The 17,801-nt window shown below is 38.5% G+C and overlaps 2 protein-coding genes across 2 annotated transcripts in view; both read left to right on the forward strand.

Moving 5' to 3' along the window:
* Positions 1-17,801, forward strand: part of LOC123872834 (fibroblast growth factor receptor 3-like) — a 109,584-nt gene that overhangs the window by 52,517 nt on the left and 39,266 nt on the right. The window lies entirely within an intron of this gene.
* Positions 14,049-15,650, forward strand: LOC123872830 (glycine-rich cell wall structural protein). The gene is made up of 2 exons (XM_045917388.1): positions 14,049-14,112; positions 14,475-15,650. Exons 1-2 carry the CDS (start codon positions 14,098-14,100, stop codon positions 15,483-15,485), a joined length of 1,026 nt encoding a protein of 341 aa, XP_045773344.1. The 5' UTR covers positions 14,049-14,097; the 3' UTR covers positions 15,486-15,650.

Consider the following 17,801-nt stretch of genomic DNA (forward strand, 5'->3'; position numbering starts at 1 on the left):
AAATAACTTTATTGCCATATCGTGAATACTTAACTTTTTCTAAAATAGATCTGTTTCACAACAGAATTAAAATTTTCGTTTTATGACCAGATTTAAATGTGAAAATAATATTAATATTTCTACATTCTATTAATACAAAAACTGACCATGAGCGAGTATGATTCGCCCACCGAGGGTTCCGTAACTTGGAATTAACACATTATTACCTATGCAAACGAATATTTTAAATGCGAAACTGTTTTCCGTGTTCTTCTAGCTTTTCACGGGCCATCCGTTTAACTGGTTTTGACGTTTGGTAGAGAGACAGTTTGCGCCCCGTGGAACGACTTTGGCTTCTTTTTCTCCCGGAAAATCTAAGACTACAATTGAGACTGACAAAAATGTAAATCCAGGCCAAAGGCACAGAGGTTTGGTTGGCTGGTATTTGGCTTTTATTTCCAAGATGGATATACCTAGGCTACTTTTTATCCCGGAAAACCAGACTTCTCTCGGGATTTCTAAAAAACCGAAATCCACGCCGACGAAGTCATATCACCCAGTATTATAGTGTCTCAAAAATAAGGCCTTTTTCATTTTGTGCCGCAAAACTGAGTTTGTTTATCGTTTCCGCCCTGTACAAAAGTTTAAATGCATGTCACCTGATTATACGAGTAGGTATGGATCATATTGTGTAAACGCAAGTACACTAGAGTCTACACGCAATTACGTCAAAGCTATAAAAGTAATACATTCTAAACATCACAAAAACTAGTCACCCGCACGATCTTTCCTCCGACCATTGATATCACACATGATTTGAATATCTAACACGCGCGCCCGCGCATCCTCAGTGTTGACAGCTCTATAAAAATTTAATCTTCAAGCTAACTAAAAAAATATAAAAAAGTTGACCAGAACTGACTTATTTATGACTTCAAGTTAATTAATGCTAAAATCTATATTAATGAAAAAGCTGACTGACTGACTGGCTGACTGTCAACGCACAGCTCGAACTACTGGATGGATCGGTCTATTTGGCGTGCAGAAGCTATTATGACGTGAACATTGGCTAAGAAAGGATTTTTTTGAAAATTTTACCCCTAAGAGGATAAAATAGGAGTTAGAAATTCGTGTAGTCCACGCGTGGGCTAGTAATATTATAAATGCGTGTCTGTTCTTTCCAGAGACCATCCGTTTAACCGACTTTGACCAAAAGTAAAAGAGAAAGCTTGTATCCCAGAAACGGATATTTAAGCTTTTATCCCAAAAAAATCAAAGAGTTCCCACAGAATTTTTAAAATACCTAAATCTACGCGAATGAAATCACAGGCATCATTGAGTATATCATAGTAGTAGGTACGAGTATGTAGAAAGTCCAGAAAAAGCGTACTAGCTCAAAATTGTTTATAACCTTGAAATATTAGTAGAAGCCACAGAATGTGTTTACCTTACTACAAATATGCTAGGATTATCTTCAAGCAGCTATACTCAACACTCAAGAGCTTATTTTACCAAAACATAAATAAATATGCTCTAATCTAAAACACTCTCTTTAATGTTTCCGTTCTCACTAACTAGATTTTTTTATTTTGGTCTTGCAACTACATTATCTATATACAATCTACATCCGTGGATGCAAGAATGTAATTTAATTTGTGAGATTTATATACACTTCGAAACGGAGACGATAAGTATATGTACTAGGTACTAGCTGACGCCCGCGATTTTGTTCGCCTGTATTTCGTTTTTAGGGTTCCGTACCTCAAAAGGAAAAACGGAACCCTTATAAGATCATTTTGTTATCCGTCTGTCTGTCTGTCTGTCCGTCCGTCGTGTCTGTCAAGAAACCTATAGGGTACTTCCCGTTGACCTAGAAGCATAAAATTGGGCAGGTAGCTATAGGTCTTATAGCACTGTACTTGTGCTATAAGACCTACCTACCTACCAAATTTCATGATTCTAGGTCAACGGGAAGTACCCTATAGGTTTCTTGACAGACAGACAGACAGACAACAAAGTGATCATATAAAGGTTCCGTTTTTCCTTTTGAAGTACGGAACCCTAAAAAAATGAAGAGTAGTAGGTACATAATCTTGTATGAGAATGCGGAACCCTTCGTATACGAGTCCAACCCGCACTTGCCCAGTCGTTTCCCTATTTTTCGGAAAATCTGAATTAATGAGTTGGGAACACTGGCGCCTAGAAATCCGATCCGATAGGCTGTTATACAACTCCTATTACGGTAGCATCTCATTTGCAACGCATTAACGGACAAAGCTTTATATATCTATGTTACCCACATGACATAATGTGTTGTGAAAAAGTGAACGGTCCATATGATTTTTCGATACGGATTATGATTTATTGCAGTTCGGACGTTTAGACTAATGTCTTGAAGGTGACGAGAGGTTTGAGATAACTATCTAAGTCTAGGCTATTTTATTTTAGTTGTTATAAATAATAATTATGTACCTTTTTTCCTGCGTATGGCGGGACGGGGTATTTATTTGAACCGACCACGATTGTCGAGAGAGGAAAACATATTGTTAGCGTAGTGTGTATAACTTACTGGTGGATTCCTTCAACGTGGATTTAATTTTTTTTTAAATCCAGTTGGTACTCTTTAATTTTCTGGGATATAAAGTAGAACATGTCACTCTCTAAGTCTTTAATTACTTACTTAATATTATATTATGTCTACGCAAAAAATTACCTCGATCCGTTACTCCATTGGGCGTGATTGAATGATATAGGTACACTACCTACCTACTTAAAGGGTTTTGACGATTGAAAAATCGGCCCTAAAGTCTAAAATTAATAAAAAAAAGTCTAAAATTAATACAATCCATTTCCTCAGTGAAATTATTTGTGAGACGGATGTCATTATTTTTAGACCTGCCAATCTAAATAGAGATTAGAGATTAGAGATTGATCATTAATGCCTAGCTTGTGAAAATAAATTAATAAACCGCAAACTGTTGAGATCAAGACCTATTGCATTTTAGCGCGATTTGCATTTTTATTGAAATCGGCATTTAGCAATCGCTCGGTTAAAATTGAAAGCATAGTTTTAAAAATCTTACCAGTTTCTTAGAATCCCGTCCTCTGCCCCAACCTTGAATTTAACCTATGAATGGACTACTAAAAACGCAGGGCAAAATTACAGGAAACTAGTTACTAACATTCCTCTTTTCTCTCTAATTAAACGTTAAAACCAGGCAAAGGTATATAACAAAAATGGAACAGTTGAGGTTTGAAGTTTTGAACCATTTCAGATTTCAATTCACTACTTGTCCGTTGGGCTATTTAATTTGTTTATTCTCCCCTTGAATTACCTTTATCCATTAGTAGTATATAAATGCGGAAGTGTGTCTGTCTGTTTGCTGTATATAGCTTTTCACGGTTTGGTAAAGCGATGGATTATGCAAGCTATTCGTACTTATATACATATATACGTATATTATTATAAGTATATAATTACTAATACATTTTTTAATAGACAAGGACTGGTCTGAGTCGAAATCCAATATTATCGACAAGGCAAAATCAACCAACAATATTAAATTTCTCAATAGGATTTATTTCGAGAAAAGTACGAAATATTTCGAGAATCAAGTGAATGAATGAAATGTTTTGAAACCGGGAGGATGAATGAACATGATTATGTAAATACCGGTATGTATTAAAATAAGCATACTTTGGGACGACGCCCATCAAAAAGCTGCGCGATCTCAGGAGAAGATATAGGCACGCAATCATCCCTTTTGCCAAAGCATCGGACTAATGGGTCCAAAAATATTTCTAAGAAATACATGAATATTTTGATATAATTCACTGCTCTATTTTCATGTTATTTTTTATAGTCAGTAAAAGTATTATTTGTATTTTCAATAAAAGTATTTATATTCGCAAAATAACCTCTAGTCACCCAAAATGTGCAAAAACTGTTTTATGAAAGTAGTATTTCCAAAATTTTGTACAAGAAATAAATTATTATTAACTATGGTCAATTTAGAGTATTTTAGATTTCTAAAAAGTATCTTATTTTTTAATAATGTTTTGTTCATTTATTAATGCATTATTTCTTAATGCTTCCCGCGCATCATCAATAATTTAGTATCATTTAACATTTAAAATTTAAGACAAATTATTATAAATATCAACATCATGTTACAATTTACAACGTATTTCTATAATTTGAGTCACTGTCTTTTTGAATTCTCGTCCGACTCGCCATTAGGCTGGTTAAATTGACCAGAATTTTCTTATACAAAGAGAGCTATTTTGATACGCGAGCTGAGATTATAATTTGAACCACGTCATAATCAGGACGAAAAAGGATAGCTATACTTTAGTTTTCTTCAGTTTACTTAAAAGGTAAACAAGTAGCATCTCTGTGAAATGCATTTAAGAGGTGCAATGTATGCAGCCTATACTATGCTTGTTGCCACGTACTGACAAGGAAGTCATGAAAATCTAACTCCAGAAGGTCTAAACCAAAAGGAAAAACGCGTCGCCTACGCGTTTCCCTGGGAAGTTTTTTGCGATTTATTTATCTTTTAACCGAACTAAGGAAATCAACGTAGCTATATTTCGGTGGCAGTTGATGGGAGATCGCTGCAAATCTATATGTAAAGTTTCATTCCTCTATGTTTACTCCCCAGGTTTGTTACTTGATGGAAAGCAGTGAAAAATGTACGAGGTTTGGATTTATTTGTCATCATTTCAGTCCAGTTTAAATAAATACTGCTTATTATCTTTCACTAGTTCATTACCAATAAATACCTAGGTATTTACATCCTATCTAGAGTCTAGACTGCTTCTAGTGTTCATCTAGATCGTAAATCACACTTCACACTAATATTATAAAGGCGAAAGTTTGTATGTGTGTGTGTGTGTGTGTGTGTGTGTGTGTATGTTTGTTACTCCTTCACGCTAAAACCACTGGACGGATTTGGCTGAAATTCAGAATGGAGATAGATAATATCCTGGATTAGCACATAGGCTACTTTTTATCCCGGAAAATCAAAGAGTTCCCACGGGATTTCGTAAAACCTAAAACCACGCGGACGAAGTCGCGGGCGTCACCTAGTGTATCTGTAAATCTTGAAAAGCAGATGCAAGAATATCTATACTTCGCATATTTGTCCGGAACGGAAGCTTGATTCGTTTTCTCGGTTATGGGAGTTTGTTTTTAACCGACTTCCAAAAAAGGAGGAGGTTCTCAATTCGTCGGAATCTTTTTTAACCCCCGACCCAAAAAGAGGGGTGTTATAAGTTTGACGTGTGTATCTGTCTCTGGCGTCGTAGCTCCTAAACTGATGAACCGATTTTAATTTAGTTTTTTTTTTTTTGTTTATATGGTGGCTTGATCGAGAGTGTTCTTAGCTGTAATCCAAGAAAACCGGTTCAGCCGTTCAAAGTTATCAACTCATTTCTAGTTATTGTAACCTTCACTTGTCGGGGGTGTTATAAATTTTTAATTTACACTTGTAAACATAGAGATATTAATGTTTTAAACCACGTTTTATTTTTGACATAAGTGGTGGACTAAGGTTGAAATCTATAGAGAGCACTTTGACTTTGCTTAGACTTAAGTTTTAGTTTTGTGCCAGCAGCGGTATAACGCTGTCTCTTTTTAACAGTGTCTTAAGTCTGAGCAAAGTCAAAGTGGTCTCTATAGAGCCAGTGCGCGCCAGATCTCCGTTATTTTATAAAAGCTCAAAGTTTATTTGCGTTTTGTCCCCAAGAAGTTTAAATGGTGGTTTATGAAGATTGAATCGTGGTGGCTTTGAGAGCTAACAGGTTATAAAGGTGTAAGAAATCTTACCTCAAAATATAAAGTACTAGATGATGTCCGCGACTTCGTCCGCGTGGATTTAGGTTTTTTAAATCCCGTGGGAACTCTTTGCTTTTCCGGGATAAAAAGTTGCCTATGTCAATTGCCGGGACGCAAACTACCTCTGTACCAAATTCCATAAAAATTGGATAAACGGATGAGCTTTTAAGAATCCCGAAGGAACTCTTTGATTTTCCGGGATAAAAAGTAGCCTATGTCCGTCCCCGGGATGTAAGCTAACCCTGTACCCATCAAAATCGGTTAAACTGTTGGGCCGTGAAAAGGTAACAGACAGACAGACACTTTCGCATTTATAATAATAGTATGGATTACAATTATTCGGAATGCTAAAAATGGAATCCCACGTGCGTTTAGTTTAACGAAATAATAATACCTAGTTTAGTTTCACTTCAACATTGCAGATTACACGCACTATTTTTATTTTTTGCCAAATATAAGCAGAATCGATCCCAAATATCACACAATCTCTATTGCATTCACACGCTGACGAATACGTGAATGTAGATAGTTGCCTCACTTTACGACCTCTACGGCCGGCAACTCTGAGACTCCTTTCTTTTCCACGCAGTAACCTGTAACATGTCTAGTGACCATTATTCTCATTATCTTCTTATAAATATAAACCGGTCAAGCGCGTGTCGGGCCACGCGCAATGTTGGGTTCCGTACATCTTCGTAGGAACAAGACATAGCACAACACTACATACTAAGTAACTCCTTTTTAAAACTTAATTTGTACAGCGGCTATATTGAACTTTGCCATCTTGAGTTTTTATTATTTATTAGTTGTTATAGCGGCAATTAAAAAAAAAAATTCCGACGAATAGAGAACCTCCTCCTTTTTTGAAGTCCGTTAAAAATACACACCATTTCTGTGGCCACTCTCTACCTACGTTTCATGACATACATACAGCCCGCTGACAAACGTACGGGGAGACGGACGGACAGCGCGGAGGCTTAGCAATAGGGCTTCGTTGGTACCCTTCGGGTGTGGAACCCTAAAATAAAGTGTCTAGAGAGAGAGAGAGAGAGAGAGAGAGAGAGAGAGATAAGAGTTAGCGTGATAGAAAGAAAGGCGCTTATTAATTTTTAGGCCGTAGTGCGAGCTGAATTGCACTTCATAACAAGAGTCGCTGATTTATCCCAAGATTTATTAAAATCTCTTTGCGGATTGATCCTTCTGTACTTGGAAGGTACTATTAAGTATTTCTGTGGTCATGGCTTCAGATTTGAAGCACCTTTTCACAATGCAAGGATCATGTGACCAATACTGACCCCAGCATTGGCTGCTTGGATCCTACCCCGCTGCCAATAGGATCCATTCATTCATTTTTTAAAGATGCAATATTTTTCAGCCTTTATGCGAACAAAATGACTAGGCATATTCTAGACAAGCGCATCTTCATCATGATCACTTTCCATAAAGTGTAATTGAGGTCAAGCAGTAGAATGACTAGACTAGCAAAGGTCAATAAGCGAATGTGCTGTAAAAGTAATACCTACTTTCAAACTGCTGACAAATCTTTACATGATCTTTAGTAATTAAAGCTTCATTTTTTTCGTGAAGAAATTCCGTCATGGATACCACCGGCCACGGGGGAGCACAGTGGTTAATATGTCGGACTCCTACCGCCTAAAAACCTCACGAAGTTCCATCTCACCGCTGATAACGGAGCACAAGGGACCGACGATACCTCGTTACTCCGCCAACGTAGGTCCGCCACAGTAGAACCACCACTGGGACACTACGTGCCCCCAAACAGGTTAGAGGCACAGCACGCTAACCAACCCGAGCCCATCATCTACAGGTCCTCCCGAACAATAGGGTTCGCGGGAGGAAAATTCCCTTTCCACGTCCCCCACATCTCCCTCGCCCGTCACCAAACCGGACAAGCGAGAAACAGGTGGGGCAGCCAGTTGTTGGATGGGTGATAAAACACTCATCACCAACCACCCAAAACAGCCACACCCTCAGATCTTGGGGCTATCCCCCATGGGTGCGGATGCTTGGAACACTGGGCGAGCGGACAACACCTTTTCCCTGCCAGATCAATGAACCATGGCTAACAATATCCCATGAACACAAAGGGTACACGGGCCCAAGCGCTACTGTTACGCGCAACACTTACACCTGTATTCACAAACGTTACTATGAGGTCTCATAGTGCGCTCGCACGCACAGTGTAGGTTCCACCAATCAGGTGCCTGTATCACGTCAATTTACAATGATCTGATTGGTGGAACCTACACTATGCGTTCGAACGCTCTGTAAAACCTCATAGTAATGACTGTGAATACGGCCGTTAGGCACACAGGGAGGTTACCTGGCTGCAACATTGCAGCATGCAACGGAAAGCCTAGTGGTTAAAATATCTGCCTTCTATCAGGGAGGTCGAAGGGTTCGACCCCGGACACACACCTCTAACTTTTAGGAGCTATGTGTGTTTTAAGCAACTAAATATCACTTCTTAAAGCAACAGATATTTAGTAGCTTGCTTGGTGAAGGGAAATATCGTGAGGAAACCTGCATGCCTGAGAGTTCTTCACACTGAATTATAAATAAATACCCCTATCTGTGGTTCTCCATAATGTTCTAGGATAATGTGTTATATATATTGTATATATTGTATTGTATATGTATTATATATGTTATACATTATCCACCTTAGCTCATCCTCATAAGCCTTCAGTCGCATGCGAATCGCTATGACGAATCGTACAATCCACGATAACACTTATCACCACGTGTCAAAGGAATCAAACGTAAACTTTTTTTTTAACCGACTTCCAAAAAAGGAGGAGGTTCTCAATTCGTCGGAATTTTTTTTTTTTATTTTTTTTTTAATTTTTTATGTATGTTCCCCGATTACTCAAAGACCCCTGGACCGATTTGGAAAATATTTTTTTTTGTTTGAAAGGGTATACTGTGCAGATGGTCCCATATAAATTTGGTGAAGATCTGATGAATATCTTCGGAGATGGAGAACAGAACTCCTCAATAGATAGGAGCAAATTGCTCGCGATCAGTGTAATAGCTTAGTAAACAGTAGGGTTTTAACTGGGCATAGCATATTATAGTACAGTGGGCCACTAAAAATTGTGAAATAAAAAATTTTCAAAAGAAAAATAAAACCGACTTCAAAAACCACAAACACTAAAAAGTAAAAAATAACTTTTATTTAGCTACACGTGTAATGTACCTAGGTATGAAGTCGGGCGAGCTTCACTCTTGGATTTCTAATTTTGTTTTAATATGCTCGCTCGACTTCATACCTAGGTACATTACACGTGTAGCTAAATAAAAGTTATTTTTTTACTTTTTAGTGTTTGTGGTTTTTGAAGTCGGTTTTATTTTTCTTTTGAAAATTTTTTATTTTCAATATAAAAGCGAAGGCATTTTTCACGTAGGTAAATAATTTACGTTATTAGTTGTAAATTCGCACTACCAATGATATAACAGGTGGACAGAGAGTGAAATTAACCTTTAAAAGTAAAAGTTTTTGGTGCAAACAAAATATATTTTGTACTCGTATTCCTACGTAGTGATATTTCGATTCCATTCTTTTCTTACACCTCCTTGCATGAATTGCATTTAAGTTTTTTTATGATACATTTTAGCTTTAGCTTATTTGCTCTGAGTTTGGACCAAGTTCGCACGGATAGGCCGAGTTATTCTATAGATAATAATTACTTAAAATTTTATTTAAATGTTCAAAAACATAAAAGTTTCATCTTAAAATTCTCAAAATAATTAAAAATTTCAAAATAATTATTTTAAGCGCTTCCGTGAGACATGCAATGAGTTCCAATAATAACTCAAATAATAAGGGTATCTCTAAAAATTCTAATCAACTGACACGTCTTGTAATCTTGGATTTCGATTTAATTTTAAATACTTACCTACTATGTAGGAGTTTTGAGATAAAATTAAGTACTTAAGTTAGTAAAACGAAGCGAAAATTAACGTAATTTTTAACGTTAATTAACGTTAAATAACGTTAACTAACCTTTGTTCCGGAAAAAGGGTTTCTATAGGATAATCCACGATGAGGAAATCGCAGGTACATGAACCGAACCACATAAAAGACAATATCATATTATAGGTACCTACATGGAAGTGATGTAAAAATTACATCATACTTACACTTAACTTGACCCTCACCATGCAATGCCACAGGTTGACACATTCGCGTGACCTCTGATTGTCCTTCACCTAAGTGAACTTTGTTTAAGAGACCATAAAGCACTTAAGTTAATGACACATTGCTGCAAGGGGCCCACAAACCGCACCCAGCACTTTTTATTTATCAACATCATCACAATCGTCATCAACCTATCATCGGCCCACTACTGAGCACAGGGCTCCTCTCAGAATGAGTAGAGACCACCAATCACCACACTGGTCAAGTGCACTTAAGTTGATGACACATTGCTGCAGGAGGCACACAAACCGCACCCAGCACTTTTTTAATAAGGTGTCAAGAGGCTCCCTCGGGCTTTTTAGTTATAGTTTTAGTTATAGAATTAGTTGTAAAGCTAGAAATAAGTACCTACTAACACATTTTAAGTGATTTGTCATACTAACACATTTATGGGTCTAATGGCCTGAAATAAAAGTTAATTTATTTATTTTATTTTATTAAACAACATCATCACAATCGTCATCAACCTATCAACGGTCCACTACTGAGCACAGGGCTCCACTCAGAATGAGTAGAGTCCACCAGTCACCACACTAGTCAAGTGCGGATTGACAGAGTTCACACACCTTTGAGTTCATTAGTGAACTCTCAGGCATACAGGTTTCCTCGCGATATTTTTATTCACTGTTAAAACAAGTGATACTTACTTAGGTACCTGTTTTAATTGCTTAAAACGCGCATAATATCTATCTTTGTCTTTGTCTTTCTTGCGCCAATGTATCATTATCTAAGGAAACATAAAACTCTTATCTAATTTTTACAATCTTCTTTATACTGGTCAAATCATAAATCTTAATAAAGAGATTCCTACTTCTATGCCAGTCAAATCATAATCACGCGCCACTTGCAAAGGTGTCCATCAAGTTGGAAGTATTGTCACGTTAAATAGCGATAGGCACCTGCATGGGAATTCGCTAACTCAGTGCTCAACTATAATATATGATAGCCACTGAGCTCATTAGACATTTATTTTTAATCCATTGAAGGTGTTCTACGAAAAATCATTTTCATATCACTCAGTGAAGCAATAATGTAGAACAAACCAATGTCAAATGAGCTCATTGATCGTTGAATACTGCATTAGCGAATCACGTAGCAGGTAGGTGGACGACAACAAGTAATTTTCTTTCACGCACATCCTTGAGGACTCAACATTAGGCTGACGAGGATGTCCTTGTCAGCCTAATGTTGAGATCTCTAGCACACAATACTACATACACACTACAATTTCAATATTCTTCTTTAGAAGTTGATACTACTTCAACCAACAATCTCTGATGACTTCATTATTATACAAACTTATTCCATTTTAATTTGCATGCTCTACTTACTTAATTTTCCTATAAAGGTCCTCAATTTTACGTACATGGGAAATTCAGGTTATAGGCCAGTTGCACGCTGAGCGTTTAAAATAAAGTCAACGTTAAAGTTAAATTATCCTTACAAAAACAAGCACAGCAAGACACAAGTCAGTAGTCGTACTTCCATGGTTGAGGTAAAAGTTCAATGATTGTTTGGTAAAAAGTTGAAGAAACCTAACATATACGAGTTACGACCAAAAGTGTCTTATGGTAATCACACTGTAACCTCACTTTTTAACCGTTTAGTGTACAACTGGGCTTAAAGCCGCACAATTTTAACTCAGAAAAGGTGTATTTTCAAAAGAATCAATATGCTAATCGTTAAGGCATTGAATTATGTACGTTTAAGGCAAAAGTGTGTAGACATCTAGGCAAACGCGTTCTATCTTGGACTTTATCATCACTTTCCATCATTTGATGCAAGTAATTGACGTTTAAGTATGACCCTTGTATACCCACTTACTTAATAATAACTTAAATTAAATCGCTCTGCGAATAGTAACTTAGCCGAAGTTGATCAAATTAGGATCTGATAGCATGAGTTGTATTTGTTTTACTTTTGAGCAATTGAATATCACTTGTTTTTACGGTGAAGGAAAACATCGCAAGGAAACCTTCATGTCTAAAAGTTCTTAATAATGGTCTCAAAGGTTTTTTTATTCATTCAGATACAAGTTAGCCCTTGACTGCAATCTCACCTGGTGGTAAACGATGGTGTAGTCTAAGATGGACGCGGTCTAACCTGGAAGGAGTATGACAGTTTTCATCAAACCAATACTCCTTCGGTTTCTACACGGCATCGTACCGGAACGCTATAAAGCTTGGCGTCACGGCTTTGCCGGCAGAGTGGCAACTAGCCACGGCCGAAGCCTCCCACCAGACCAGATAGTCCTCGTAAGACCACGGCGCTTACCACTTCGCCAGGGAGGTCAGTGTGTGAAGTCTGCTGATCTGCACTTAGGCAGCATGGTTGACTATGGCTCTAAACCTCCTCATATTCAAAGGAGACCGCGCGTAGATGGGTTGAAATTATGATGATGATGTTAAAGCTGAAGCTGTTCGTTTATCTCGCAAATGATAAAATCGACTTTGACGAGTAGAAATCCTACTATTTAGTCTAATCGTATGCGAAAGGATTGTATCGGATTATTATTTTGAAAATCTCCTCAAAATTTTGATTCATGATAGGTATTACGACCCTTAAGAGGGCTCTCTCCGTCACTCGTTTCATACAATCGTAGTTCCAATTTCATTTGAATATTAAGCAACCAAAGTCCATGAAATTTTGCAGACATATTCTAGAAACTAATATCTATGTCTGTGGTTTTCCAGATTTTAGTTAAAATATTCAGTTTCAAAGTTACGCGGTCTTAAAAATTTTCATACAAATCATTGAGCCCCTGTAATTTTAAAACTACATATTTTTAGAAAAATCTAAAACACCACAGACACAGATATTAGTTTCTAGAATATGTCTGCAAAATTTCATGGACTTTGGTTGCTTAATATTCAAATGAAATTGGAACTACGATTGTATGAAACGAGTGACGGAGAGAGCCCTGTTAACGATAAGATAAGACGTAGAGCAGGTCCTTCCGTTTGCTGAGAAATCCGCAAAACATTTTTGTTACGAAATGAAAACCAGGCAAAATGCTATTATAAATAAATTGAACAAGGTCATTTTGGCGGAGAGTTTTGAGGTCACACAAAAAGTTGCGTTATGAAAAGGAAAATTACTTTAGATCGCGATAAAACGTTATGTAAAATGGGATGAGTTCGGTTTTTCGTCCCGCGGCCATTCGTGTTTTCCTCAAGTTTGTTATACTTACTTTATACTATGATAATACAATTTTAAAATCGCCATAAAACATGTGAAAGGAAACAGGGGTCCACAAGAGCTAAGCTTGTAAAATTATGAAAATTAAAATGGAAAGAAAAGATCTAATTCATTGGTCGATTAGATCTAAATAGCTGAAATTTTGCATAGAGATTCCCTTTATAATGTAGATAAGGAAAAAAGTTGGATTTTTCAAAATAAATTAGTCGGGAGTAGTAAAAGATACCAGAATATTAGTAAACTAGAACTTGGTTCTAATTAATCTTTTATCGTTTAAGCAAAATGTAGCATCCCAAATCCAAAGTGGTAACAGTATGCGTTTGACGAAGCCTAACTAAGTATATTTATCTCTATGGAATATTTAGAAAACCTCTACCCAATAAAACCTAGCTTATTGCAGTTCATAATAATGATGTACGTACAACATGGAGCTTATCTTAGATCTGTGTAATATAAATCATAATCTTCTTCCTTTACACAACTAAAAACCTTTCCTTCATGAGCGTTTGAATTAATTTAGCAAAACCTATTACGGCATTATTGTCCTTACGTAACATTAATGCGACGAGACGTAATTTAAACAATGAACAATTAGGTATTATGATGAATGTGGAATAATTGTGAGTTGACATACAAAAAAAAGGTTTTTTTAGATACGAAAGTCGAAGACGTCCGAAGATCATGATTTTCACCGAAGTCAAATTCGGACGGAGCTGTCATTAAAATCATAATTCTCGTATGCCCCGAAGGCCAAATCTTAGGAAGAGCCAGGGAGAGTGGCATCGGCGGTCCGTCCGTATAAAAGGCAACAGAATGTGGTACAGAGCATCACACAACCACGACACCTCCGTGAGTCAACATGAAAGCGTTCTTGGTAGGTACTCGTGTGCAGTGAAAGTGTTGTGACCTGTGTGTGACCCGCTAGGAGTCGTGCTTCCTTATGGGATTGGACTCAGTGCAATCGCTCGATTGTAATCGAGTTGTAATCGACGTCGATGAAGGAATCGATATCGGCTGATGTTTCTTCGGAATTGAGTGATTTATTGAGCTTTTCATTTCAATGGACAGTCAAAGCTCAAAGTTTAAGATCTTTTCAAATGTTTCAATTTTAAAGACTTTGTGGTCAAATTAAAGATTTTTTTGGATCCCCCAATATATTTTTGTTGTATATGTTGTGTATGTCCAGTGTAGAAGGTTAAGGGAGTGCAATGCTAATTGGTTGTTTTTGTCTCGTAGGTATTAGCGGCCGTTGCGGCTATCGGCTCAGCTCGGCCTGAGGCGGGATACAGTTACAACGCCCCAGGCGGAGGCGGCCTCAGCGGTGGCCACGGAGGCATCGGCGGAGGCATCAGCCTCGGCGGCGGGCACGGCGGCGGCGGCTTCTCCTCCGGCGGTCTGAGCTCCAGCAGCTTCGGAGGCGGCCACGGAGGCGGACTCGGCGGTGGATTCTCGTCAGGAGGCGGCGGCTTCTCGTCCGGTGGCTTCACCTCCAGCGGAGGCGGCGGCGGCTTCGGCGGCGGAATCGGCGGCGGTAGCGGCTTCGGCGGCGGAATCGGCGGAGGATTCGGCGGCGGCGGCATCGGCGGAGGATTCGGCGGCGGCGGCGGCGGCTTTGGCGGCGGTGCTATTGTCCAGAAGCACATCTACGTCCACGTCCCTCCCCCAGAACCCGAAGAACAACGCCCACAAATCATCTCCGGCGGATCCATTCCCCAGAAGCACTACAAGATCATCTTCATTAAGGCCCCAGCACCTCCCGCACCCCTCACCCCCATCATCCCCGCTCAGGCCCAAAACGAAGAGAAGACCCTCGTCTACGTGCTGGTCAAGAAACCCGACGATCAACCCGACATCACCATCCCAACTGTTGCACCCACTCAACCCTCCAAACCCGAAGTATACTTCATCAAATACAAGACCCAGAAAGAGGGTGGTATCGGCGGTGGTATCGGCGGTGGTCTCGGCGGTGGTCTCGGCGGTGGTCTCGGCGGCGGTCTTGGCGGTGGTCTCTCCGGTGGCGGCATTGGCGGTGGTCTCTCGGGCGGTAGCATCGGCGGTGGTATCGGAGGTGGACTCATCTCAGGAGGCGGACACGGTGGAAGCATCGGCGGTGGCCTTATCTCCGGTGGAGGACACGGTGGCAGCATCGGCGGTGGCATCATCTCCGGCGGCGGTCACGGCGGCGGCTCCTCGGGCTCAGTCAGCTCGTCCTACGGCCCCCCCGGCCACTCCGGCGGCCCATATTAAAACGCGCCCCGCGTGCCAGCGAGTAACTTGTGATATCTGCTCAGCCGACAAATCTAGTATTAAGTAGTGAAAAAATTACGGTGCCTAAATGTATTTATGTAAATAGTAATTTTAATGAATTAATTTTAGTTGTACTATAAAGTCTTTTTTGCATAAAAAACTCGATAAACAAACGAATCTAACTCTTTTATTCCCATACTCTGCAATCACCAATAAAGTAATTTAATAGGTAGGTAAATAAAAGTTTAAAAATCTTATGCATACAAATCTCACATTTCTCAACATAAAGTAAATATAATGAAGAGAAAAAAAAGAAATCGTTTTCGAACACAAAAGTCAAAGAGAAAGAACTCGTATGTCGTAATCGAAGTCCGAGATGTCCAAGGTCTCATCTCATGTCCACTCGATCTATTATCACATCGACAAGACTAGGCCTGCCTCTCGGCTGCAGTAGAAAGTGATGTTTTCTCCACAGTGACGCAACGCCGGGACAACGCGACCTAGCTAGCAGCTTGAATATTGCATAATATAATATGAATCTCCTTACAAAACACACGAAATAAAGTCCGAGTTACGCCAAAATTATACTTCTTTATATTACGTAAAATTTACCCATTCTAAACATTTCGATTGCGTAAACCTTGACATTTGGAAATTTCCCTTGAATGATTAGCATTCTTTTTGAATGTGTACTCGTAACATTTAGTACATTAACGCAGTTTTCTGCAATCCGATAAGTTACTTTACAAATATTGACGTTTTCCACAAAACCAAACTCCTCAATTTGAAGGTCTAATATTGTGCCAAAGTTTTAGCTCAGGTACTACAGTAGCATCATAGCTATTATAAATTCACCTTTTAATACTATTTTTACCGATTTTTTGCGAACGACTATGCCCGCGTGGATTTAGAACACCCCATAGCTGAACAATTCATTTCGGAATAAAAAGTAACTTAGTTACATAACTAACTCCTATGCAAAATATCACGTTATTCCATTGTTTCTTTGCTGCGTGAAAAAGGACAACCAAACACACTTTCGTATTATTAATAATAACTAGCGACCCGCCCCGGTTTTGTACGTGTAGCTTATTACAATTTTCATATACTTGTTCCTACGAGTATATGAAAATTGTAATAAGAAATAAAAAATTAGAGTTACCTACCTAGGTAATTCTAATTTTTTTTTAAAAAACATAGCCTATCTCATTTTACCGATGAAGAATTTTGAAAAAAGGGTTCAGTAGTCGAAATATATCTATTTAGCAGACAAAGTCGCGGGACCTAGGCACAACATAAGTTGATAACTTGCGTAACCAAGAGAAAACCTTAAAGATGCGCCTGTAGTCTGTATTACGTAATTACATATCTGATTATTATCACATTATTATCTCCAAAATTATTTTTATGTAACATTAACCTACTTTTCTTAACTAAATTAATTAAGTGCAAATTATATACTTACGACACTAACTGATTCACTCGGCTTTATTCGATTGGTATTTCTGAAAATCCCACAGAGAAAATTTGCAATTTCGTCCTATTTCTTTTTAAATATAATATATAGATTTCTGTAGGTAACTTCGAAAGAACTCTTAACTAGGTAAAAAAAAAACTTATCTAAACAGAGTATGGAAGAGCCTCAATAGCTCAACGGTTAAGGAGCGGAATGAATTCCGAAAGGTCGGCGGTTTAACCTCTCGTCTGTTAAACGTATTAAAAATAAATCTCCGTTGTCTGTGTGAAATGACGTCACCTGCGCGCGGGAAGTGAAATTCAAATGGACGTACCAAGCAACGCTTAGTACTTTGAACGAAATGAATGACTGTTTATTGTTCGTTATTTATCTGTCTATATTATAATATTAGACTTTAAACTCTATTTCAATACCTATAAAGCTTAAAATCCAATAAAAGAAGGCAAGGTAGTATAGACATGGATGGCATGGATCCATGACAACACAGACAAGCCGCCCGCAAGGATCCATGCCAACACAGACGAGAGGTTAAAGCCCACCTTGCACTTTTGTCGTTCCTAATCCTAGCGCAAGCTTTACGTTTAATTGGAGGGGAAAGGGGGGAAAGAAATTACTCATGGCGAATATATTTTTAAAGAGTACGTACTTTGCAGGGATTCAAAGAAAATTATCGATATCGATTCTTCTTCTTCTTCTTCTTCTTTGTCGTTACACTCTTGGCAGAGCGGTCGTGGTCATCATGAAGTGACGTTTTGGGGGGCAGATGTTACACGCCTCACGAGCATTCGCCACTTCTCCCTGCTGGTCGACATTCTGGTACACTCGTGCACAGCACCGCC

This window comes from Maniola jurtina, chromosome 15 (genome assembly GCF_905333055.1).
Source record: "Maniola jurtina chromosome 15, ilManJurt1.1, whole genome shotgun sequence".
In the NCBI taxonomy this organism is placed as follows: domain Eukaryota; kingdom Metazoa; phylum Arthropoda; class Insecta; order Lepidoptera; family Nymphalidae; genus Maniola; species Maniola jurtina.